The sequence below is a fragment of the Hemiscyllium ocellatum genome, chromosome 8 (genome assembly GCF_020745735.1).
Source record: "Hemiscyllium ocellatum isolate sHemOce1 chromosome 8, sHemOce1.pat.X.cur, whole genome shotgun sequence".
Classification (NCBI taxonomy): domain Eukaryota; kingdom Metazoa; phylum Chordata; class Chondrichthyes; order Orectolobiformes; family Hemiscylliidae; genus Hemiscyllium; species Hemiscyllium ocellatum.
In genome coordinates, this window is record NC_083408.1 from 34,114,016 (window position 1) to 34,138,682 (window position 24,667).

At 41.2% G+C, this 24,667-nt stretch overlaps 1 protein-coding gene across 2 annotated transcripts in view; it reads left to right on the forward strand.

Annotated features, from left to right (window-relative positions):
• The window catches only part of pacs2 (phosphofurin acidic cluster sorting protein 2), a 277,860-nt gene that overhangs the window by 180,476 nt on the left and 72,717 nt on the right, over window positions 1-24,667 (forward strand). For both annotated transcript variants that reach the window (XM_060828324.1, XM_060828323.1), the window contains exons 6-13: window positions 4,840-4,913; window positions 6,170-6,250; window positions 7,715-7,774; window positions 8,197-8,354; window positions 12,522-12,615; window positions 19,326-19,397; window positions 19,569-19,592; window positions 20,373-20,497. In XM_060828324.1, the coding sequence (XP_060684307.1) occupies window positions 4,840-4,913; window positions 6,170-6,250; window positions 7,715-7,774; window positions 8,197-8,354; window positions 12,522-12,615; window positions 19,326-19,397; window positions 19,569-19,592; window positions 20,373-20,497 (688 nt within the window). The remainder of the gene's footprint in view (window positions 1-4,839; window positions 4,914-6,169; window positions 6,251-7,714; window positions 7,775-8,196; window positions 8,355-12,521; window positions 12,616-19,325; window positions 19,398-19,568; window positions 19,593-20,372; window positions 20,498-24,667) is intronic.

Sequence of the window (24,667 nt, forward strand, 5' to 3'; positions counted from 1 at the left end):
CTTGGAGATTCCCTTAAATCCCATTATTTCACATTATGTTCACTATCACTACTGTTAGTGATACACTCCAATACTATACAGCTCAGAATGTTCTCCAGATATATTCGGAATTATGATCAGCAGGATCTGCAATTGTGCTACTGGGCATTTCATTTTAGTTCAGTTTCTTAGATCTTCAACTTCTCTTCAGTAGCACTAAGTGGCAAATTTATTATTTTAATGTGCAGAGGTGGTCAAATTATTTAATCTGTCAGTATTGAACAATCTAAAGCTCAATGCAGTATTAAGGGCATAAAGCTTTCCCGTAGCACTCTGACCTTCAGTAAGCACTTGACATTTCTGGACCCTTTTGTCACTAAAATTAAGATCTACTGCTGTTTTGCATTTGTTGCACTTCTACTTCTCCTTACCATGGCAACCTCTGCCAAGGTTCCCTCTGGCTCTCTCTGCGATTGTCATTTTATTATTCCTCAACAATTTTGCTGCAGTGCATATCTGAGCTCAACTTGTTCATTTACCCACCTTTAAATCTAGTCAGAGTAAGCTGTTAACATCCCAATATCTATTCTTGGCCTCCATGCTAGCTGGCTCTGTGAATGATTGTATTGCTGGTATTGTGCCCTTCTATATAAAATCATCCTAACCTCAAAACATAGCATACTTCAATTTACTTCCCTTGTAATCTAACATCGAATTTCCAACCACCATTTCTTCTCAAAAGTTATTGGCTTGCTGAAACCTCCCAAGTCTGAATCTATCTTTGCTGGAGCACAATATTTGATTTTCTCCAATTTGGATCCACCCCACATAACCACACTACTGAACAGGTCTAAATCAAAATTACAAATGATCTCCTAACTCTTTTCAACTTCCTCACCAGAGTTAACCTCCCCTTTCTCTTCCAATACTCCTTACCTATTGCCCAGATCAGTCGAATTGCCGACCTGACTATCCATGTGGAAGCATGGAGGCTCAGTGGTTAGCATTGCTGTCTCACATCACTAGGGACATTGGTTCAATTCCATACTCCGATGAATGCCCCTGTGGCATTTGCACATTCTCCCCACGTCTGTGTGGGTTTCCCTGCAGATACTTTGGTTTACTGTTGTCCAAAGATGTGCAGGTTGGATGGTTTGGCCGTGGGAATTGCAGGGATAGGTTATGGGAGTGGGCCTGAGTGAAATGTTCCTTGGAGGGTCGGTGTGGACTCAATCATAAAGATGTACAGCACGGAAACAGACCCTTCGGTCCAACCCGTCCATGCTGACCAGATATCCCAGAGTAAAAAATGAGGTCTGCAGATGCTGGAGATCACAGCTGCAAATGTGTTGCTGGTCAAAGCACAGCAGGCCAGGCAGCATCTCAGGAATAGAGAATTCGACGTTTCGAGCATAAGCCCTTCATCAGGAATAAACTACCACCTCCTCTGGCAGTTCATTCCATACCTATACCACCCTCTGTGTAAAAGAACGTTGCCCCTTAGGTCTCCTTTATATCTTTCCCCTCTCACCCTAAATCTATGCCTTCTAGTTCTGGACTCCCTGACCCAGGGAAAAGACTTTGTCTATCTATCCTATCCATGCCCCTCGTAATTTTGTAAACCGACGCTCCAGGGAAAACAGCCCCAGCCTGTTCAGCCTCTCCCTATAGCTCAAATCCTCCAACCCTGGCAACATCCTTGTAAATCTTTTCTGAACCCTTTCAAGTTTCACAACATCTTTCCGGTAGGAAGGAGACCAGAATTGCATGCAATATTCCAACAGTGGCCTAACCAATGTCCTGTACAGCCGCAGCATGACCTCCCAACTCCTGTACTCAATACTCTGACCAATAAAAGAAAGCATACCAAACGCTGCCTTCACTGTCCTATCTATCTGCGACTCCACTTTCAAGGGGCTTTGAACCTGCTCTACAAGGTCTCTTTGTTCAGCAACATTCCCTAGGACCTTCTCATTAATTGTAAAAGTCCTGCTAAGATTTGCTTTCCCAAAATGCAGTACCTCACATTTATCTGAATTAAACTCCATCTGCCACTTCTCAGCCTATTGGCCCATCTGGTCCAGATCCCGATGTAATCTGAGGTAACCCTCTTCACTGTCCACTACACCTCCAATTTTGGTGCCATCTGCAAACTTACTCACTACCTCTTATGCTCGCATTCAAGCCATTTATGTAAATGACAAAAAGTAGTGGACCCAGCACCTATTCTTGTGGCACTCCAGTCTGGAAAACAACCCTCCACCACCACTCTCTGTCCTCTACTTTTGAACTGGTTCTGTATCTAAATGGCTAGTTCTCCCTGTATTCCATGAGATCTAACGTTGTTAACCAATCTCCCATGGGGAACCTTGCCGAACGCCTTACTGAAGTCCATATAGATCACATCTTATGCTCTGCCCTCATCAATTGTCTTTGTTACTTCTTCAAAAACCTTAATCAAGTTTGTGAGACATGATCTCCCACGCTCAAAGCATGGTGACTATCCCTAATCAGTCCTTGCCTTTCCAAATACATGTATAAACTATCCCTCAGGATTCCCTCCAACAACTTGCCCACAACTGAGTTCAGGCTCACTGGTCTATAGCTCCCTAGCTTGTCCTTACCATCTTTCTTAAACAGGGGCACCAAGTTTGCCAACCTCCAGTCTTCCATCACCTCACCAGTGACTATCGATGATACAAAATCTCAGCAAAAAGCCCAGCAATTACTTCTCTAGCTTCCCAAAGAGTTCTAGGGTACACCTGATCAGATCCTGATGCAAAATACTCATTTAGTATCTCCCCCATTTTCTGCAGCTCCACACAAAGGCCACCTTGCTGATCTTTGAAGGGCCCTATTCTCTCCCTAGTTACCCTTTTGTCCTTAATGTATTTGTAAAAACCCTTTGGATTCTCCTTAATTCTATTTGCTAAAGCTATCTCATGTCCCCTTTTGGCCCTCCCGATTTCCTCCTTAAGTATACTCCTACTTCCTTTATACTCTTCTAAGGATTCACTCGATCTATCCTGTTTATACCTTACATATGCTTCCTTTTTTTTCTTAACCAAACCCTCAATTTCTTTAGTCATCCAGCATTCCCTATAGTTATCAGCCTTTCCTTTCCCCTGACAGGAATATACTTTCTCTGGATTCTCGTTATCTCATTGCTGAAGGCTTCCCATTTTCCAGCCATCCCTTTACCTGCGAACATCTGCCCCCAGTCAGCTTTCAAAAGCTCTTGCCTAATACCGTCAAAATTGGCCTTTCTCCAATTTAGAACTTCAACTTTTAGATCTGGTCTATCCTTTTCCATCAATATTTTAAATCTAATAGAATTATGGTCGCTGGCCCCAAAGTGCTCCCCCACTGACACCTCAGTCATCTGCCCTGCCTTATTTCCCAAGAGTAGGTCAGATTTTGCATCTTCTCTAGTAGGTACATCCACATACTGAATCAGAAAATGTTCTTGTATACACTTAACAAATTCCTCTCCATCTAAACCTTTAAGACTATGGCAGTCCCAGTCTATGTTTGGGAAGTTAAAATCCCCTACCATAACTACCCTATTATTCTTACAGATAGCTGAGATTGCCTTAATAGTTTGTTTCTCAATTTCCTTCTGACTATTAGGGGGTCTATAATACAATTCCAATAAGGTGATCATCCCTTTCTTATTTCTCAGTTCCACTCAAATAACTTCCCCGGATGTAATTCCGGGAATATCCTCCCTCAGCACAGCTGTAATGCTATCCCTTATCAAAAATGCCACTTCCCCCTCCTCTCTTGCCTCCCTTTCTATCCTTCCTGTAGCATTTGTATCCTGGAACATTAAGCTGATAGTTCTGACCATCCCTGAGCCATGTTTCTGTAATTGCTATGATATCCCAGTCCCAAGCTCCTAACCATGCCCTGAGTTCATCTGCCTTCCCTGTTGGGCCCCTTGTATTGAAATAAATGCAGTTTAATTTATTAGTCCCACCTTGTCCCTGCCTGCTCTGACTGTTTGACTCGCTTCTGTTCTCAACTGTTCCAGTCTCAGATTGATCTCTTTCCTCACATCTCCATGGGTCCCACCCCACCCTTCCCCCACCCCCCTCCCACCTTACAAGTTTGAACTCTCCCGAGCAGCTCCAGGAAATCTCCCTACCAGTATATTAGTCCCCTTCCAATTTAGGTGCAATCCATCCTTCTTCTACAGGGCACTTTTACCCCAAAAGAGATTCCAATGATGTAAAAATGTGAATCCTTCTCCCATAAACTAGCTCCTCAGCCATGCATTCATCTGCTCTATCCTCCTATTCCTGTCCTCACTAGCTCATAGCACTGGGAGTAATCCAGATATTACTATCCTTGAGGTCCTCCTTTTTAAATTTCTGCCTAACTCCCTGCAATCTCCCTTCAGAATCTCATCCTTTTCCCTTCCCTATATAGTTGGTTCCAGTATGGACAATGACCTCTTGCTGGCCCCTCTCCCCCATGAGAACATTCTGCACCCTCTCTGGGACATCCTTGATCCTGGCACCAGGGAAGCAACATACCATTCTGCTTTTTCGCTGCTGGCCACACAACTGTCTGTCTGTACCTCGGACTACAGAATCCCCTAACACAATTGATCTCTTGGAAGCCGACGTACCCCTCGTTGCATTAGAACCAGTCTCAATACCAGAAACTTGGCTGTTCGTGCGATGTGACTTGATGGGTTGAATGCCAGCTTCCATACTGAAGGGATTCTATGATTTGGTTTAAGCTCTTGAAGGGATATCTGGTTTAATTCATTAGATTGTCCTATCTCATTATTAGCTCTGTTGTATGTCTGTGAGCCACAAACCTACAGTTTAAGATATCTTTGTTATTTCACAGATAATTACTCAGAGGAAGAGTATGAAAGTTTTTCATCTGAACAGGAAGCAAGTGATGATGCAGTCCAAGGACAAGTACGTAACACTAGAAATGTTCACAAATGTTTCTACTTGGGTCCAAAGGGTAGGTATTGGATTAGGAGGGTAGCAGGATAGGTGCTTTGTAAAGGCATGCCAGAATGGAAACTAAGTATGAACCTGGCAATGTTTATTCATTTAAGGGCTTTGCAGGAACACTGTAGAGCAGGGTAGCAATATGGCAATGGAATAGCAAGTATGGGAAGTAACAGCAAGAGCTGACTTGAGTTGTGCTTCATAGTAACTGACTTGCATAATCTGGGTGCTTATGTCTAATTTTTGCAGCTTGATTTCTGATTGGTCGGTTGTAATTTTTTTTAAAAAGAGGTGTGCACGGTTTGGAAGTAGCATGCTTTGATGCTCTTACATACACACATCTTTCCACTGTCATTCACATATATCACAGACTCTAAAGCTGAAGTAATTTCTTTGCTGGGTTTTCAAGATTTGTGCATAAAATTATTGTAAGCAGATCATGACAAGGCATAGGTTCCCAATAGATAGGCAATATTATACAGAGATTGGGAGGTATAATTTCTTATGTGTACTGTAATCCTACTAATGCTTAGCACAATTTTTTTTGAAAGCACATGATTAAGTTGGAAACTGTGTGTGAAGTAAACATACAAGACAAAAGTTGGCTGTAAGTGTGACGAGCATTGCCATTGAAGTTTGGTGCTGAACAGAGAAGCCTTTATTACTGCCTTATGTCTAGTGCGATACCAAAAATAATTGTTCCGTTCCCAGTATTGGCATCTCTAACCTCAAATATCACTATTGAAACATAAAGCACAGAAGGAGGCTATTTAGCCCATCACCTTTGTGATTGTCCTTTCAAGAAAATATTGAATTATTTCTATTCCTTATTGTCTGATAATGAACTCAAAATTAATCAGGAAATACAACTAAGTGTCATTGAACTTATATATGGTCGCATGTTAAGATTGTAAGCATCACTGTTGTGGTGCAGTGATCATGTTACCTCTGGACCAAAAGGTGCTGGCTCCCATCCAATCTGCTGCAGAGGTGTGTCATGATATTGCTGAACAAGTTGACTGAAAATATCTATAAGCATCAGATTGGGGTTTCACAGTACATTTTAAAATACAAGCCATCAATATGTTCAATCTCGTAGTGTACCAAGCTGCAATGATGTTGAAAGGGAAAAGTGAGAATACACTTGCGAGGAAATGTGTTTGATGCACTGCATCTTGAAAAACACAGGACAGTGATTTGATGTTTACTTTTTTGAGGATATGGATGATGATGAATATGATATGGGCAAGCCGAAAAAGCAAAGGCGGACAATCGTAAGAACAACCTCGATCACAAGGGTTAGTGGAATTTATATCCCTTTGGCTGATATTAGAGGCATGAAGTGACTGTGAGAATGAATGTTTATGCATCATGACTTGTGCATCCATGTGATGTGTATGTTTGTGTACATGCTTCTGTGTCCATTTGTATACATACCATATTACATCAAAATTCATTCATACTTCCTGTCAACCACCACCAGATCAATTTGACTCTCTCCATCAGCACTATCCTGTTCCATATTACCCAAGAAAGTGGACACAAAATAGGCAAGGCATGATGGCATGTTACATCACGTTGATTCCAAACCTTGTTGGGATAGTACGCTGGAAAACCAATCTTGCTGTTGTCACAGAAGTTAAAGATTTTTTTAAAAATGTAGAATTCCCCAATTTATCCAATCTTCAGATCCAGACGGTCAGCAAGCACAAAGCAGGCTTCTGTACTTAAAATAAAACTTATTTATTACAGGTGATTCTCTCACTCTCTCACTCTCTCTCTCTCACTCTCTCACTCTCTCACTCTCTCTCTCTCTCTCTCTCTCTCTCACACTCTCTCTCTCACACACACACCCTCTCACACACACACACACTTGGGTGCATGTCCCCACACACAAGAAAAAAAATGTTATGGATGGAAGGAAAACGGGGCAAACATTTCATTGACCATTGTTCATAGGATCTGCTGAGATGGTTCTTGTGCTGATCTGAATGCTGCTACTTAGTCTTCCGTCTCCAGATGCTTTTCCTGATTTGCAAATGCACAGTTGTGGCTGGTTCATAATTATCTGACTTTTTAATTAAAAGTCCCAGCTTACAACAACTGAACGAAAAAATTAACTGGTTTCCTTGAAGCTTTTACTGCAGAGAACAGTAAGCTCCCGGCTGATGTTTCTCTCTACTGTTCAGCTACCTGAAAACTAATCACACAGTTGTTAGCAGGCAGAAGGCCTTTGTCATCAAAAGCTGGTCAATTGTCCACAGACCAATCTGCTATTTGTAGTTGGCGCAGTCTCCATTAATACACACCTTTTCTGCTTCAACTCATCTGCAAACTACACTTCAGCTACTGCTTGAATATGCAGCTGTGTAAACTGTGCTTATGATGACTGTCAGGTTACTAGCTTTGACAATCCTGAAGGCTTGAAGTAATCCTTCAGGAATCTGTGGCTTTTAAAACTGTTCTTCTCCCATCTTGATCCACAATAAAAAAAAACACAAGAAGTAATGTACGTGGTCTTTGAGGTGAAGTTCTCCCTAATGTTCCTCCAAAGTGATTTATAATTCCCATTCTACACATCCTGTGGGCTCTAAGTGAAATTATTGATCTACCTTACTATTACGAATTATGCATTACGCATCATCTGCATAAACATAAACTTAGGTGGTTGGTAACTTACAGGAGTTTGCATTGCTCTGTCCATGGTTGCTTCACTTACTAATTTTTAGAGGCTTAATTGTTCAAATTGTTTTTCCTTCCAGCAACAGAACTTCAAGCAGAAAGTAGTTGCCCTACTGAGACGGTTCAAGGTTTCAGATGAGGTATGCTGATTGGAGTTTTTGTTTTTAATGCGGGGTGCAAAATTATGTAATATGCTTATAGTACAAAGTACTTGTACTATGATAAATCAAAACCAAAAGTACATTGCTACTCAAGAGGTTGGTGAATTATTTGTTGGGTGTTGGAGGGAGAGCTGAAAGGCAAGACCAGTTGGTTCCTGTTTATATTTGACATTTCTGTACATCCTAGTAGAATCACATGTATTATGGGTTGGAAATTTGATACTCTTAATATTCCATAGTTTGACTGATTAGATTCTTTTCCCAGCTTTTTCTGACCTAGGCTGAACAAGTCCACTTTTTAAAATGCATTTTGCTTGTACTCACCAATCAAGATAAAGAGAAATGTGCAAACGATGGTTGGAGCAAGGTATTAATAAAATATTTTTGTAAATTTGTTGTAGGTTCTTGATTCAGAGCAGGATCCCACAGACAACGTGCAAGAAGTGGAGGAGGACCTAGACCTGTTGTACGACAGCTTGGATGTGGAAAATCCCAGTGACAGTGGCCCCGACATGGACGATGATGACAGTGTCCTCAGTACTCCAAAACCAAAGCTCAAGTATGAAGAACGTTTGTCTCACATTATGCTTTGTAATGTTACCCTGCTTGCAGATTATAAATAGTTGGTGCTTATTCACCAGGTCTGAGTCCGAACTATATTGTAGAAATACTCATCGCTTGAATACTCAAATACAAAATGTTTCTGTATTGGAAATATTTATTTTCAAAATATAATTTTATTGAGAAAACAGGAGATTACATTTGTACAATGTGGTGATGCCAGCTGATGTTTCTATTGGACAAGTCGGATCCCAGAATGAAATGTGACTTTTGTTTCATATGGCAGCCTTTCACTCAAGCATCAAACCCAGATAGCTTTCAAATGGTGATACATAAATATCAGAATGTATGGCAAAACATGACCACATATATTCTCAAACACCATCACATTGGGGCGGCACGGTGGCACAGTGGTTAGCACTGCTGCCTCACAGCACCAGAGACCCGGGTTCAATTCCCGACTCAGGCGACTGACTGTGTGGAGTTTGCACGTTCTCCCCGTGTCTGCGTGGGTTTCCTCCGGGTGCTCCGGTTTCCTCCCACAGTCCAAAGATGTGCGGGTCAGGTGAATTGGCCATGCTAAATTGCCCGTAGTGTTAGGTAAGGGGTAAGTGTAGGGGTATGGGTGGGTTGCGCTTCGGCGGGTCGGTGTGGACTTGTTGGGCCGAAGGGCCTGTTTCCACGCTGTAAGTAATCTAATCTAATCACTTCACACCTACTCAAAAACTCAAAAAAAATTCCTTTCCCTATGTTACGAAGTGGTAGTTGAACCCCTCTGTTAATTCAACCAAGCACTCAAAATCTCACCTCATCTCATAATTTGTGAAAATATGAACTCTCAAACTATTTAAAGAAAAGAATAACAATTTTTTTCTAACTCTAATAGTGAACATTAAATAACAAAACAACTATTCACAAATCCAAGCCCCCCTTCTTTTTAACCAGTTACTATCTGACTCCAATCTATTAAAAAAATGCTGTTCCAGTAAGATACTTATTAAAATTACACTAAGTTAACCTCAAAACCCCACACACTGTCGTTTTCTGTGTCTTCACTCCTCTGACTGCTGATCTCCCTAGGTTGGTCTTTTTCCTGCAAGTATGTTTCACATGAAAAGGTACCTTTGATAGAGCGTCTTTGTAATTTCTTTGAGAGCAAGGTGTTAGATTTGCAGTTAGATCCGCCCGACATCAGATTGTCTCATTGGTTTGATGTTGGCAAAACAATAAATTCGAACTCGTTTAATATCCTGGGGCATAATTTAAACTGGTTAAATTTGAATTCTTGTTAAAACAGCAACCAAAACTCAGGTATCCATTTCACAGCCAAATGTTACATTTTTTCAGTTTTCCAGTACACTCTGGGACTCCAATCCAGTCATATACACAGGTGTTTGTAATCTGTCGTTCAGAACAGCATTCACTCTCTCTTAAAGGTACAGTACATGCCTTCAACTTCATAGCACCTATCAGTCGTGCGAGCAATAAAACGTTTTCTTGGAATCCTCGCGCAAGTGAGACCTTAGACTTTGTAAGCTGTGAATAACCAATGTAGATTTACAACCAAACACTGTTGCTCAGAACATTTACAAACTGCACTCTTTCGCTGAGCTAACATAACTGTTTGAAACGATCACCTTTATCTAGAAGGGACTTGCATCTGATTTAAGTCAAGGTCTCTTTGAACTGCCTGAAAGTTTTCTCATCTCTGGATTTTTCTAAGCTAAAATTCTTATTTGTAAGCTAAAAGCAAGCTGATATCTTTCAATGCTTTCTCTCTCATTTGGATGCCAGCACAATATAAACAAACTTCCAGTCGACCCATATTGGTTGAAAATAATTATTCCAGAGGCAATGACCTAGTTAATTTTAAAACCCCTTCAAAAAATAGGCCAACACCTGAATACCATTAACTGTAAGTCTAAACTCTTTCTTTTTAAAAATACAATTAATTGCATGTATAAACTAGCTTTCATCACAATAGTGCTTTTTATAAGCTCCTCAAAACACTTTGCAGCTCATTAAGTACAGTTGAAAATAGTACACTGGAAATCCGGCAGCTGATCCCTCACTCCTCAATAATGTCAGAGCTCAGCATATCTAGTTAAAAAATTTCCAACTATCGTCAACTAGATGTGCTGAGGGGGTGATTCATCAGTGCCTCCTTCTGAGGTCCCCAGCATCACAGTGAAGTTGATTTATTCCATGCGACCTCAAAAAATGACTAAAAGTATTGCATAGCATAAAATCTATTGACTCTCACAACATTCCAGCAATGGTACTGAAGGCCTCAACTTCAGAATCACCACTCCCCAGCCAAGCTGCGCCAGTCCAGCTATAACACTGGCCACTACCAAACAATGCAATAACTGATATATGTCCTATTGAATGGCAGAGCAGGCTCAACGAGCTGAATGGCCAACTCTTCCAATTTCTTATGGTCTGATGGACTTACTAATATAAATGCATAATACTCCAAAAGCCAGAAATCGGAAATAAAAGCAAAAAATGTGGGAAATGTTCAGGAAACTCTGAAGAGAGATGAAGTTAACATTATAAGTTGATGATCTTTCAACAGAACTGGGCGAATCAGAAATGGTTTTTAGCATGCCAAAGAGGTGGGTGTTCCAGAAAATAAACAGAAGTAAAGGTCTGTGACAGGATAGGTGATGGGACGATTATGTTATTTGTGAATTGGATGTGGGCATTGCTGACTAGACCAACATTTATTGTCCGGGCCTAATTGCCCAGGGGGCAGGCAAGACCCAACTACTTTGCTATGGCTCTGGAGTCACATGGAAGTCAGATCAGGTAAGGACAGCAGACTCCCTTTCCTGAGGACATTAGTGAGCCAGATGGGTTTTTACATTATATTAGCTTTTAGCTCCAGGTTGTTATTGAATTCAGATTTCACAGTCTGCTGTGGTGGGATTTGAATCCATGTCCCTGGAACATTAGCCAGGGGGTGGCACAGTGGTTGGTACTGCTGCCTCACAGCTTCAGGTACCCGGGTTCGAATTCAGCCTCAGGCAACTGTCTGTGTGGAGTTTGCACACTCTGCCCTTGTCTGTGTGGGTTTCCTCTGGGGTTCCAGTTTCCTCCCACAATCCAAAGATATGCAGGTTCGGTGAATTGGCCATGCTAAATGCCCATAGGGTTTAGGGATGTGTAGGTTAGGTGCATGCGTCCGGGATAAATGTAGGGGAATGGGTCGGTGTGGACTTGTTGGGCCAAAGGGCCTGTTTCCACACTGCAGGGAATCTAATATATTAATAGCCCAGTGATATTACCACTATGCCACAGCCAAATAATTGGTCCAGGGCCAAATGGAATGGTAATGAAATAAGTAATGAAGCAAAGTAATGATGTATCTGGAGGAGTTGTGGATGGAAGACTGCTAAGTAGCTTCTGCCAAAAAAGTGAAAAGAAGAATAAAACTGAGATAAGGACAGTTTTCAGTCTGAAATTGTCGAATTTAGAGTTTATTCCAGCGTCTGTAATACATCTTATCAAAAGATGAGGTGCTTTTCCTCATCCAGTTTTATTGGAGCACTGCAGCAAGCTCAGGGCAGAGAGATCAACAAGTGAGCAAGGCTGATAATTAGGATGACAGATGATTGTTAGCTTGGGGTTATGCTTGCGAATCGATTGGGGATCCTTTGAAAAGGCCAGAAGTCCGTGTCTGATCTCCCCATTCTACAACATACAATATTGAGCAAATACAGTAGGCTGAATTTTAAGATGTGTACTTAAATCAATGTTTTACTTGGAAAGAGCATTTGGAGCCTTGGACAATGAGTTGAGAGAAGATTAAAGGATGTATCTTCAGTACTTGCATTGAAACAGAAGTACAAATAATGGATGTTAGCATGATGGTGACTTACTGAGAGAATTTTATACTGTCAAATGCTATCTTGCACATGTCTGCTGTTGAGTTGAATGTAAAAGATCCCACAGTGTTAACATAGCTTTACAAGGCATGACAATTCTAGAGAATTATAAGATGTTGATTAGATTGTAAACTTGTAGTTCACTGGTCTTCATTTTGTAAGTCTGACGAAAGCCCTCTGCTTTTGAATGTAATTCTATCTCGTATTAGAATTTCATCGCAAGTGCCTCATTATCTTTATCCAATGTCTAATCTTATTTTGTTGTTGTTTTGCAGACCTTACTTTGAAGGCTTGTCACACTCCAGTTCCCAGACTGAAATTGGCAGCATCCATAGCTTGAGAAGCCAGACCAAAGAACCGCCCAGTCCTGTAAGAAATTCAGAAAAATAAAGAATTGTGAATGCTGGAGATCTGATACAAAAACAGAAATTGTTGGTGGAACTGATTTGGTCAGGTAGCAGTTGTAGGGAGAAAGCAGCGTTAATATATCAGTGACTTTCTTCATCAGAACTGAAAGCAGCTACGGAAAGGTGGTACTCATGCTGAAGCGGAGGCTGGGGAGGGAGGAAGAGAGGTGAGTGAACAAGGGAACATGAATCCCAGAGAGAGAAATATGAAAGGGTTGGCAGATGAGGGAATTATTGATAATAGGCCAGGATAGAAGAGAAGCTAAATAAATGATAATGACAGCTGAGAGTGGATACAATGGGTAGACTGTGCTAAAAGCAATCCATTTAATGTGATAATTGGCCCTGGTTCTCACCTATTCTCAGGCCTATAATCACGTTGCATGTGTTGCTTTCTTCAACACAATCTACCCATTTTCTCCTAATGGGGAGATGATGGCCTCATAGTACTGTCGCTTGACTATTAATCTAGAGACCTGGGTTCAAGCCCTTCTGTGGAAGATAGTAAAAATTCAGTAAAAACCTGGAATTAAAAGTCTTATAACGACCATGAAGCCATTGTCAATTGCTGGAAAGCCTGTCTGGTTCACTCATGTCCTTTACCTGATCTGACCTCCATGTGATTCCAGACCCACAGCAATGTGGTTGACTCTTAACTCTTAGTAATTCTGAATGGGCTTAGCTAGTGAGTAAAGAATAAAAACAAAGTCTGTTTCTCTTCTGTCCTGGCGTATCTCTCATCTGTCTACAACAAAAACAGACATTGCTGGAAATGCTCAGCAGCTCTGGCAGCATCTGTGAAGAGAAACCACTTAATAGTCATAGAGATGTACAGCACAGATACAAATCCTTCGATCCAACTCGTCCATGGTGACTAGATATCCCAACCTAATCTAGCCTCATTTGCCAGCACTTGTACCCACTAAACCCTTCCTATTCATGTACCCATCCAGATGCCTTTTAAATGTCGTAACTGTACCAGCCTCCACTACTTTCTCTGATAGTTCATTCCATACATGCACTACCCTTTGCATGAAAAAGTTGTCCTTTGGTCCCTTTTAAATCTTTCCCCTCTCTCCCTAAACATATGCCCTCTAGTTCTGGACTCCCCCAATACAGGAAAAGACATTGTCTATTTACCTGATCCATGCCCCTCATGATTTCATAAACCTCTGTCAACGTCTGATGCTACAGGGAAAACAGCCCCAACCTATTCAGCCTCTCCCTGTAGCTCAAACCCTCCAATCCTGGCAACATCCTTGTAAATCTTTTCTGAACCCTTTCAAGTTTCACAACATCCTAATGTTTTGGGATTTTCTTCATCAGTTCTTTTATATCTCTCCCTTTCTGGGCTCCACCTCCATCTATTCACCCATTTCTCTCCCCAACCTCCATAACCTCAACTTTAGCATAAATACCACTTTTTCCGAGCTGTCCTGATGAAGAGTCAAGCAGACTTGAAACATTAATTCTGCTTTTCCCCTACAGATGCGGCCAGACATGCCAGACTAGAGCTTTGCTAGCAATTTCTGTTTTATGTTTGTAAGGACTTGATAATATTGTGATTGCAAGTTGCAGTATTTTGAGAAGATGATCATTGTGACTGTAAAAAAAGAAACTTCATCCTGAGGCAAGGTCAAGAATCAATTAGTAGGGTTCTTCACCTTCAAGTATTCACATTTCTACAGTATCATTAACAGGGTAGAAAAGAGAATATTAAATGAGAAAAATAGATGCCAACAAAGTTAGAAAGAAAAACATGGTTGAACAATGAGGTTTTTGTAGGCTTTTGGTAACGAAGGACAAGTGGCAACACAAGGAATATGGGAATATGTTTCTGAAGGATGGGAGGTTTGGGTGAAATACTGGCACTGATGGTAGGATGAAATGTACATGCAAATAATATTGAAAGAGCAATGGATGCACGTTATTACCTGGCATGCACTGCATAAAGTAGCAGATGAAGCTTATTCAGGAATCATTTTCAAACTGCCATAGATATCTACTTGAAATTAAAATTTGTAGAGCTATGGGGAAAGAGCAATGTAGTTAAGCTAATGCAATGGTTTTCTTAAAGTGTTGGCATAGACCAAAAAGCCCTCTCCTTTAATATAGGTTGTGTGTTTCGTTATGGCTGGGGGAAATTGCAAGTGTACAGGAAGATTTCAAAATAAGGATTAGAATCTTAGTGAAAACAATCCGATTGAGACATTCTGTGCATATGCATACTTGAGTTTGGAGAAGTAAGTAGCCAAAAACTGGGATGTAGTCTTTCCCTTTAGTGAAGATTCAATTGAAACCCAAACATCTAATACTTTTAGTCTACAAGAAGCCTGATAATGTGCAAAGAGTCACTTTTATCTTTACTAAAACAGATCAATCATGTGTAGAAATATCTATGTGTAGAAATAGCTAGACGTTTCACTTAAAAGCTGGACTCCGGTCATCTGATACCAAAGTAGGTGCAGGACAATATTAACTAGAATAATGACAAAGATGAGAGGGTATAAGTTTCTCCAAAGACTAAACAGACTAGGATTCTTTTTTCTTTAAAAACAAACAAGAAATCTTGGTCAATCTTCTGGAGTTCTTGAAAATTAGAAAAAGTGCAGATGAATCCAAAGTTAAGAAGAATCTAAAGTTAACAATATAAGATAGTAATGAATTAGTCTAGTAACAAAATGAGGACAAATGATGCACATGTAAATAGAACTTAAGAGAATAAGAGGGTGTATTGACAGATTTGAATGGAGGGGTAGCAAAGGGTTACATGATGAAGCATGAATGCTGCCACTGATTGTTCAAGTTACTTTCTGTACTATGTTGATTCAATGTAATTAGATGCAGAGTGTATCCTGGAAATAAGCAGTACTCTTGCACTGCTTGGTCTGCACCACCAGAGGTTGCTGTTGACCAGTGTTAATGATTTTCAAGGCATTGTCTCATAAGTTGTGGACATAACATTACATTTCTTTGACCTAAAAACAAGGTGTGAGGGAGAATTCAGCATTTCAGAAGATCTGCCCTTTAAAAATTATCTCTGTTTATCTCTCCACAGAAACTGCCAAACTTGTTGAGTTTCTCTCGCATTTTCTGCTTTCATTTCAGATGTCCAGCATTTTTAGCACCTTGTTTTTTCCTTAAGCTTCATTGAAACATTCTGTGGATCTGTTGAAAAGTAGAGTACTGTAATGATCTGAGCTATGGAGACCAGAACAAACAAAAACAGTACATTTAGTAATTGCATATTTAGAAGTGAAATCTGGAAGCAGTTTCCTATTTTCTCTAGTGAGAATGTTCCAAATATGTGGATTAACCTTAAAGTTAGAGCTGAACCATTCAGAAGTGATACCAAGAAGCATATCTTCAGATAAAAAAAATTGTGGAATAGTTATAGCTCCGCGGAGACCATTTACCTCATTGTATCTGTGTCAGCTTTCTGCAGGAGCAACATTAACCGTCCCAACTGCCCTACCCATTCACTATTACCCTGCATTTATTTCTTTGCATTTGGAAGTCACTGTTAATCTGCTTTCACCACACACTGCATTCCAGATTCCAACCACTTGCCGAATAACAAAAATTCTTTTTATTGCTGCTACTGCTTTTGCTGGTCAACTTGTATCAACATTCTTTCATTCCTAGAATTTTTTTTTTTGCATATTCCTTTCCATATCAGCTTCCAGTTCCTTCTCGTACTTTCTGGTTTCTTTTCTCTGAGCTTTCAGGGAATATCATGGTGCAGTAGCTACTGTTGTGGTTTTAATCTAAAACTAAACATACTACTTCCAGAACTCCAACTTCGACAAGGTTGACTGCCTTTCACTAAATTACTGTGTACTTTTTTCTTTAGCTTCCAGCTAAATCTTCCAAGCATTTGTCATCTTTTCACCTTTATCTTACACTGAATACCATTTCCCACTCTCTGTCAGTAATGATAGACCTAGCTTTTACAGTATTCCAGGTGCTGTTTTGGCTTTATTCTTAACTTGAATTACAAGTTATAGAAGAGCCAAAGCTAAAACAACCTCTTAGCTGGTTTCAAATGCAATGAAAAGTGTATAATTTACATAGCAATATCATTTTTGAAATATGTATTTCAAAATAGAGGCAAATGGGTGTTGGTTCCTTCAGCAAAGAGTTTCCTTTCTTTGTGAAAAAAAGAGGTCAGAAAGTCCTTCTGAAACAGTATTTAAATCCAGCATTTTTCTTCAAAAAGTAATTGACTGCAGGCCCCTGTGGTGGAAATGAAAATATCTTTACACTGTTGACCTTACAAGGATTCCTGCACTTATTGTAAATCCATCAGCTTTATTTTCAGTTCAGTAGAGTCTAGGAACTTGAGCAGGTTTTTAATTCTGTTTAGAAGCAAGTTTACTTTTGCTCCTAGAAGGAGTTTAGGGTGCAACTCACCTCAACAGCCAGTTTTCATTTTTGAAACTTCAAAACAAGAATAGTTGCGTTAAAACGCCTACAGGTTATTAGAACTGAGTTTGGCTCTTGGATTATTTCCTGTCAGAATCAGCAAGGATCTATTAAATAAAATGCAACACTTTCACACTAATATTTTGAATAGGCCATGTGTGTCAGACTAGGTAATAGATTGGGTTTAGTGAGAGTCCTTGTTTTGAATTTATCTCTGTGAACGGTATCTGGGCAGAGCCAGAAGGCCAAACTGCCTCAACGCTCCGTAACAAAAAAACACTTTCAGAAATCCGTTAAGTAGAATCCTAAAGAGTTGAGTAAGTACCTAATTTCTCTGGACATCAATCTCTCTAATAAAAAGCATTGGGAAACAGGTTGACACTTTGTTTTCTATGGGATGTAAGATCATTCTAACTGTCTACAATACTTGATTTGTTTCTTTTTGTGTATTAAGGTTTTTTTTGAGTTGGTTCAAGAAGATTTGCAGCCTCATGCGAACATGACTAACCGTTGTTAACTAACGAAACAAAAAAGAGCATGTGCTCGGTCAAGCCAGCATAGAATAGAATAGAATAAAATACAATTTCCTTTGTCACGTGTACTCCCTTATAGAGGTACAGTGATAAGCTTTTATAATGTCTGCCTTTATAGTGCCATCTTCGGTACAAGTACCTAGGTACAAATCTTGGATACAAAAGAGGAATAAAAAGTAGTTACATTACTTTACAGAGTTTAAAAAATAAATTAGAAATAAGACATCTTTAAAGGATTGACTTTACAGCCAGGTTAATAAAAATTCAGATAAATTTTCATTGCAGCAACAGGGCTTCTGCACGTGGTCTGACCGCCCACCCCAGACCCCAGTTCAAGAGCTGTCCCCACTCCACTCCTAGCCTGCAGTCTATTCTGTACCTGCACTCATCTGCTCCAAGGTAAGTTCTAGGACTGCTTCCCCTGCACTGGTCTCCGGTCGGGACTCACTCCCTTGGGTGCTGCTCCAGGGACCCGCAATACACATCTGCCACTGCTCCAGGATTTATCTCTGGAGCTAAGGAGAGAGATAGAGGGAAAAAAACAAGAAAGAAGAGCAGGCGGAGCAGAGGAGCTCCAGCAGGAGCATCTTACTCTTCCACCATCTTGCTGGAAGGCTTCATTCTGGATTTAACATGTCCATTAATACCATCAGCTGAGTTTGGCAAACCAATATCAATCAGTTACGTCTGCTGACCTCCATCCCCCTCTCACTATGCCCTCCTCCAGTCAAGTGGCTGCTTTACTTAAACTTTTTTGTGGTTAGCTGTGAGTTCATGAACTATCCTGTCATACCTCACTGGGATAATGCACCTGAAATCAAGCCCTGCTAGTTCCAGAATCACTATAGAAGTTTATAAAAGTTTTAAAGTGAGTATACTAAATTCCCCAAATTACCTGATTTTCAAACCCAGGCTGACAGAAACTACAGAGCAGGTTTCTGTACTTAACAAGAATTCCTATTTATTACAATTTTTAACTACAGATAAAAAATTGTAAACTGTCAGCAAGTAATATTACAAATTAGAACTCTAACTTCCTTATAAACCCCCACCCTCCCAGTCCCCTTTTTTAAAACACAGAGGGAGACAGAAAAAATAAGTTTTTGATGGTGGAAAACTGGGAAGACCATTCAGAGGTTTCTGTGTATGGGTTGCTGGTATGATCCTTAGCATTCTTACCTTGTTCAAAATATTGCTTTTCAGTTACCTTTCTCTGGATGCTTCCACTGGTTTGCAAGACATACAAGGTAGCCGATTCACATAAGAAAGGTCTCTGAATTGTCCGATAAGAGTTTCAGCTTGCAGTGGGTTTATGACCACCAAGAACAGAGAAACAGCTCCTGAGCTAGTGGAGATCAAAACATTTTCCACTATCTTGTTCCTAGCCCCAAGCTGTTTAGTTGACAAGGGTAGGCAAGAGGCTTGTGTCATTGGTCTACGGAATAATGACAAGTTATCTATCAATTTCCTGTTGCCAGCTAGAGTTGCATCTGTGTACACACTCTCGGCTCCCATTCGTCTGCAACCCAGACTTCAACTACTGCTTTATGCTTGCCATGAGAGTCAGGTTACTTGCTTTTCAAAAAATGCAGTAATCCTTTAGAACACTGGTTTTTAAAGCAGTTCTTTCTCACTCCAGTCCATAATTTTAAAGAGCACACAAAATTAAAGATAAACAGTTTTTATAATCCTGTTCGTCTTTTGTTTCATGCAGGTAGATGCACCGGAAAAGCTCAAGAGCTCTGCAAGCAAGTTTCAGATAGATAGTGTTTCCAATACATTGTCAGTTGTAAGTATCACTGGTGCATATTGCAAAATACGTCAAGCACTATGCCACAGGTAACCTAGAGGTGGAGTTTAAGGGAGAGGTGAATATGAATACAGGTAGCAACAGTCGTTGGTTTAGGAGTATAAAGAGAATGTCGGATAAGGAAGGAAAATTTAAATTGGTGACAAGTTGGGACAGTTATCTGGGAGCAGAGTTGTGATGCGTGGAAATGTGAAAAAGGAAATTTTGGAGGAACTGATCGTTGAAATTGAGGGAAAATAAGATATACATTGCATGTCTGTGGATCTTTCTTATCAACTGAATAGCGTGGATAACTGGAGACTACGTGAAGTCATTAGGCGTAGGGTAGTTATCAAGCACGGAGGCAAAACATGAACAGTGTTGACCCAGCTCAAGTCACTGTAAATCCTTTATAAATTCCTCGATTATACTTCAGCTTGTAATGCACTCCCAAGTATCATGAGCTCCTTCATTACTTTCTCGGTTGGAACTCAATCATCAGTTATTCAATATTAAACCAGCTGAACCCCTCAAATAGATTCCTGCCCATGACTCATGGTTCAGTATTTATTATTCCACGTGTAACTTTCGAATTGTGGAAACCTTTGCATCAAATCTGCGTGCCATTGACACAGCTTATGCTTTGTAGCATAAACAAGGGTGAAATTTTGTCATGCAATTCAGTTCTTTACGTTAATTAATTTCTGATCGTCAATATTTAATCTGAAACAGTTTTTGTACAATTAAATAATCCTCTACAGGAATATCTGTAACCTTGGACCATATCAGAAAGGATAATGCAGGGTGATTGTGGCTGTTTAATGCTGACCTTTGAATGCTGTCTTTCACTCGAGTAATACAAAGACCCCAGGGTGTTGCGAAAGGAGATGGATCATGTATTACTCAGAGAATGCAGTCTACCATATGTGCTATTTTTAAATCATGATTTTATTTTGTTTGGTTTCCCAAAAGGATCAAATACAACAGGAAGAGGCAGCAGCGGCATCTGAAAGCATCAGTGCAGACACCTTTCTGGAAAGGCTCCCTCCCAGTGGAAAAATCACAAAGACAGAGTCTTTAATTATTCCTTCTACTAGGTAAGGTGCTTTCTGTAGAAGATAATGGTGGCCTAAAAGCATTAATTGCATGTCAGCCATGATGCATTTCTAAGGCTGTCACCTCGAAGGCAGAAGATTGTAGATTCAAGTTGCACTCTGGAGGCTTAACCACAAGCTAGCTGACACTCCACTGCACTGATGTGGAGCTGCACTGTTAGTCTTTGGAATGAGATGTTAAACCAAGCTGTCTTCTAAGGTGGATATAAGAGATCAAATGATATTATGTAAAGAAAAGCAAGTCAGTTCTCCCAGATATTCTGGCTGATGTTTATGCGACAGCTATTTTATCAAAAGCCTTCCGAACATCTAAGTAAACCACACCTTGGGCAGTCTCTTATCAACTCCACTCGTTATATCCTTAAGAAAAAATTCCAATAGATTTGTCAAGCATGAAAAATGTAGATTATTCCGGACAAGCTTCTGGGCCCACTTAAACCAGATTATTTGACCATTATCTCATTACAACATCATAATAGTGATTACAGTTCAAAGCTGCTTCATTATCTGAGATACCCAGAGGTTGTTAAAGGCTCAAAATAAATGAAAATCTTTTCTTTCTGTGCCACGTTGTGGAATGATGTGGATGTTAAATTTTTGAATTTTTACGCTTCATCGTGGGCTGACTCACACTGCAATGTGCAGATCTGACATTCTCTGTAGTCCAGGGTACACCTGTACCTGTCTGATTTTTAAGTAAGCCCTAGATTGAACAGAGCACCCTTGTCACTAGTGTAACTGGCCAGAAAATACTATGTACTGCAGCATGGTCTACTTGACTCTGGAAGGTGGAAACACAAGATAATAACAAGGCCAGAGCCATTTGGCCCTTCAAACCTACTCCATCTTTCCATATGATTGTGCTTATCATCAAACTCAGTACCCTGCTCCTGGTTTCTCCCCATGCCCTTTGAACCCTTTTAACCCGAAGAACTATACCTCACTCCTCCTTGAAACAATCAATATTATGACAGCAACTGCTTTCTGTGATGGAGAATTCCACAAGCTCACCATTCTCTGGCTGAAGACACTTCTCCTTGTCTCAGTCCTAAATAACCTACCCCCTATGCTTGGACTGTGATCCCTATCCTTAGACCGTGACTGTCATCAGGAACATCCTCCCTGCATTTACTCTGTCTAGTCCTGTTGGAACTTGAGATCCACATCATTCTTCAAAGGTCCAGTGAATATAGTCCTTACTGATCCAATCTCTCTTCTGATGCTGGAGTTCAGAGTTGAGAGTGTCATGCTGGAAAAGCACAGCAGGTCAGGCAGCATCCAAGGATCAGGAGAATCAACTTTTCAGGCATAAGCCCTTCATTAGGAATGAGGCTTGTGGATCGGTGCTGAGTGATAAATGGGAGGGGGTGGAGTGTTGGGGGGAAGGTAGCTGAGAAAGTGATAGGTGGATGAAGGTGAGGTAGAAGGTAATAGGTCAGAGGAGGGAGTGATGGATGGGTCCGGAGAGTGGGGCCGAGTTGGAGGTTTGGGACTGGGACAATGTGGGGCCTGTCCCAACCAGTACCTTTCCACCCAACACCCTCATCCGCCTGGCTGAACTGGTCCTCATCCTCAACAATTTCTCCTTTCAATCCTCCCACTTCCTCCAAACCAAAGGGGTAGCCATGGGTACCTGCATGGGACCCAGCTATGCCTGCCTCTTTGTCTGGTACATGGAACAGTCCATCTTCCACAGTTACACCGGCTGCACCCTCCCACCTGTTCCTCCACTACATTGATGATTGTATCAGCGCCACCTCATGCTCCCACAAGGAGGTTGAACAGTTCATTAACTTTACCAATAGCTTCCACCCTGACCTCAAATTCACCTGGACCATCTCAGAGACCTCCCTCCCTGGACCTCATCACTATCTCTGGTGACCGACTAATCACAGACATATACTACAAGCCCACTGACTCCCACAGCTACCTAGACCAGACCACCTCCCACCCTACCTCCTGTAAAAATGCCATCCCCTTATTCCCAATTCCACTGCCTCCGCCACATCTGTTCCCAGGATGACCAGTTCAACCTCAGAGAGTACCATATGGCATCTTCTTTCATGATCGCAACTTTCCTTCCCACGTGGTTGATGATGCTCCCCCCCCCCTCCCCCCGCCCCGACCTATCACCTTCTCCCTTACCTTCATCCACCTCCAGGTTTCTCCGCTACATCACCCACACACCCCACCCTCTCCCATTTATTTCTCAGCCCCAACCCAGAAGCCTCGTTCCTGTTGAAAGGCTTATGCCCGAAACGTTGATTCTCCTGCTCTCAGTTGCTGCCTGACCTGTGCTTTTCCAGCACCACCACACTCTTGACATTCCAGGAATCAGTCTGGTAAACCTTTATTTTGGACTCCCTCCGTAACCTGAACATCCATCTTCAGATAAGGAGATCAAAATTGCACACACTATTCCAAGTATAGTCTCGCCAAGGCCCTGTACAATTCCATCAAGACATCCTTGTTCCTGTACTCTGGTTTTTGTGCTACACAAACCAACATACCATTTACAGCCATTATCACCTGCTGCACCTGCATATTTATTTTCACTGTATGATGTGCAAGGACACCCAGATCTCACTCAACCTCTCCCTTTCCCAATCTACCTCTGTGTTTTTGCTGCCAAACTGGATATTCTCACAATTATCTACATTATATTTAGAGTCAAAGAGATGTACAGCACAGAAACAGACCCTGCAGTCCAACACGTCCATGCCGACCAGATATCCCAACCTGATCTACTCCCATTTGCCAGCACTTGACCCATATCCCTCCAACCCATTCCTATCATATACCCATCCAGATGCCTTTTAAATGTTACAGTTGTACCACCCTCCTCCACTTTCACTGGCAGCTCATCCCATACATGCACCACTGTCTGGGTGAAAAAGTTGTTGCTTCGGTCTCATTAATATCTTTTCCCTGTCACCCTAAACCTATGCCCGCTAGTTCTGGACTCCCCCATCCCAGGGAGTCTATTTATCCTATCCATGCCCTTCATGATTTTATAAATGTCTATATGGTCACCCGTCAGTCTCCGACACTCCAGAGAAAACAGCCCCAATTTATTCAACCTCTCTATAGCTCAAATCCTCCAACCCTGGCAACATCCTTGTAAATCCTTTCTGAACACTTGCAAGTTTCACAACATCCTTCTGATAGGAAGGAGACCAGAATAGCACCCAATATTCCAAAAGTGACCTAACCAGCCGCAACATGACCTCCTAACTCCTGTACTCAATACTCTGACCAATAAAGGAAAGCATACCAAATGCCCCCTTCACTATCCTATTTACCTGTAACTCTACTTTCAAGGAGCTATGAACCTGCACTCCAAGGTTTCAGTTCAGCAATACTCCCTAGGACCTTACCATTAAGTGTATAAGTCCTGCTAAGATTTGCTTTCTCAAAATGCAACACCTCGCATTTACCTGAATTAAACTCCAACTGCCATTTCTCAACCCATTGGCCTATCTAATCAAGATTCCGTTGTAATTTGAGGTAACCTCCTTCGCTGTCCATAACAACTCCAATTTTGGTGTCATCTGCAAACTTACTAACTATACCTCGTACGTTCACGTCCAAATCATTTACATAACTGATGAAAAGTGATGGACCCAGTACTGATCCTTTTGGCACTCTACTGGTCACACACCTCCAGTATGAGCAATAACCCTCTACCACCTCCCCACGGTTTGGTTGGTGGAGAGAGGGGGAAGGTGGGGAGGGTGGGGAGTGGAGTTTGAGCCCGTTCTGTATCCAAATAGCTAGTTCTCACTGTATTTCATGAGATCTAACCTTGCTAATCAGGCTCCCATGGGGAACTGGGAATTTGTGTTGCAGACGTTTTGTCCCCTGTCTAGGTGACATCCTCAGTGCTTGGGAGCCTCCTGTGAAGCGCTTCTGTGATGTTTCCTCTGGCATTTATAGTGATTTGTATCTGCTGCTTGTAAGCGGATACAAATCACTATAAATGCCGGAGGAAACATCACAGAAGCGCTTCACAGGAGGCTCCCAAGCACTGAGGATGTCACCTAGACAGGGGACAAAACGTCTGCAACACAAATTCCCAGCTCGACGAACAGAACCACAACAACGAGCACCCGAGCTACTAATCTTCTCTCAAACTTCGAACTCCCATGGGGA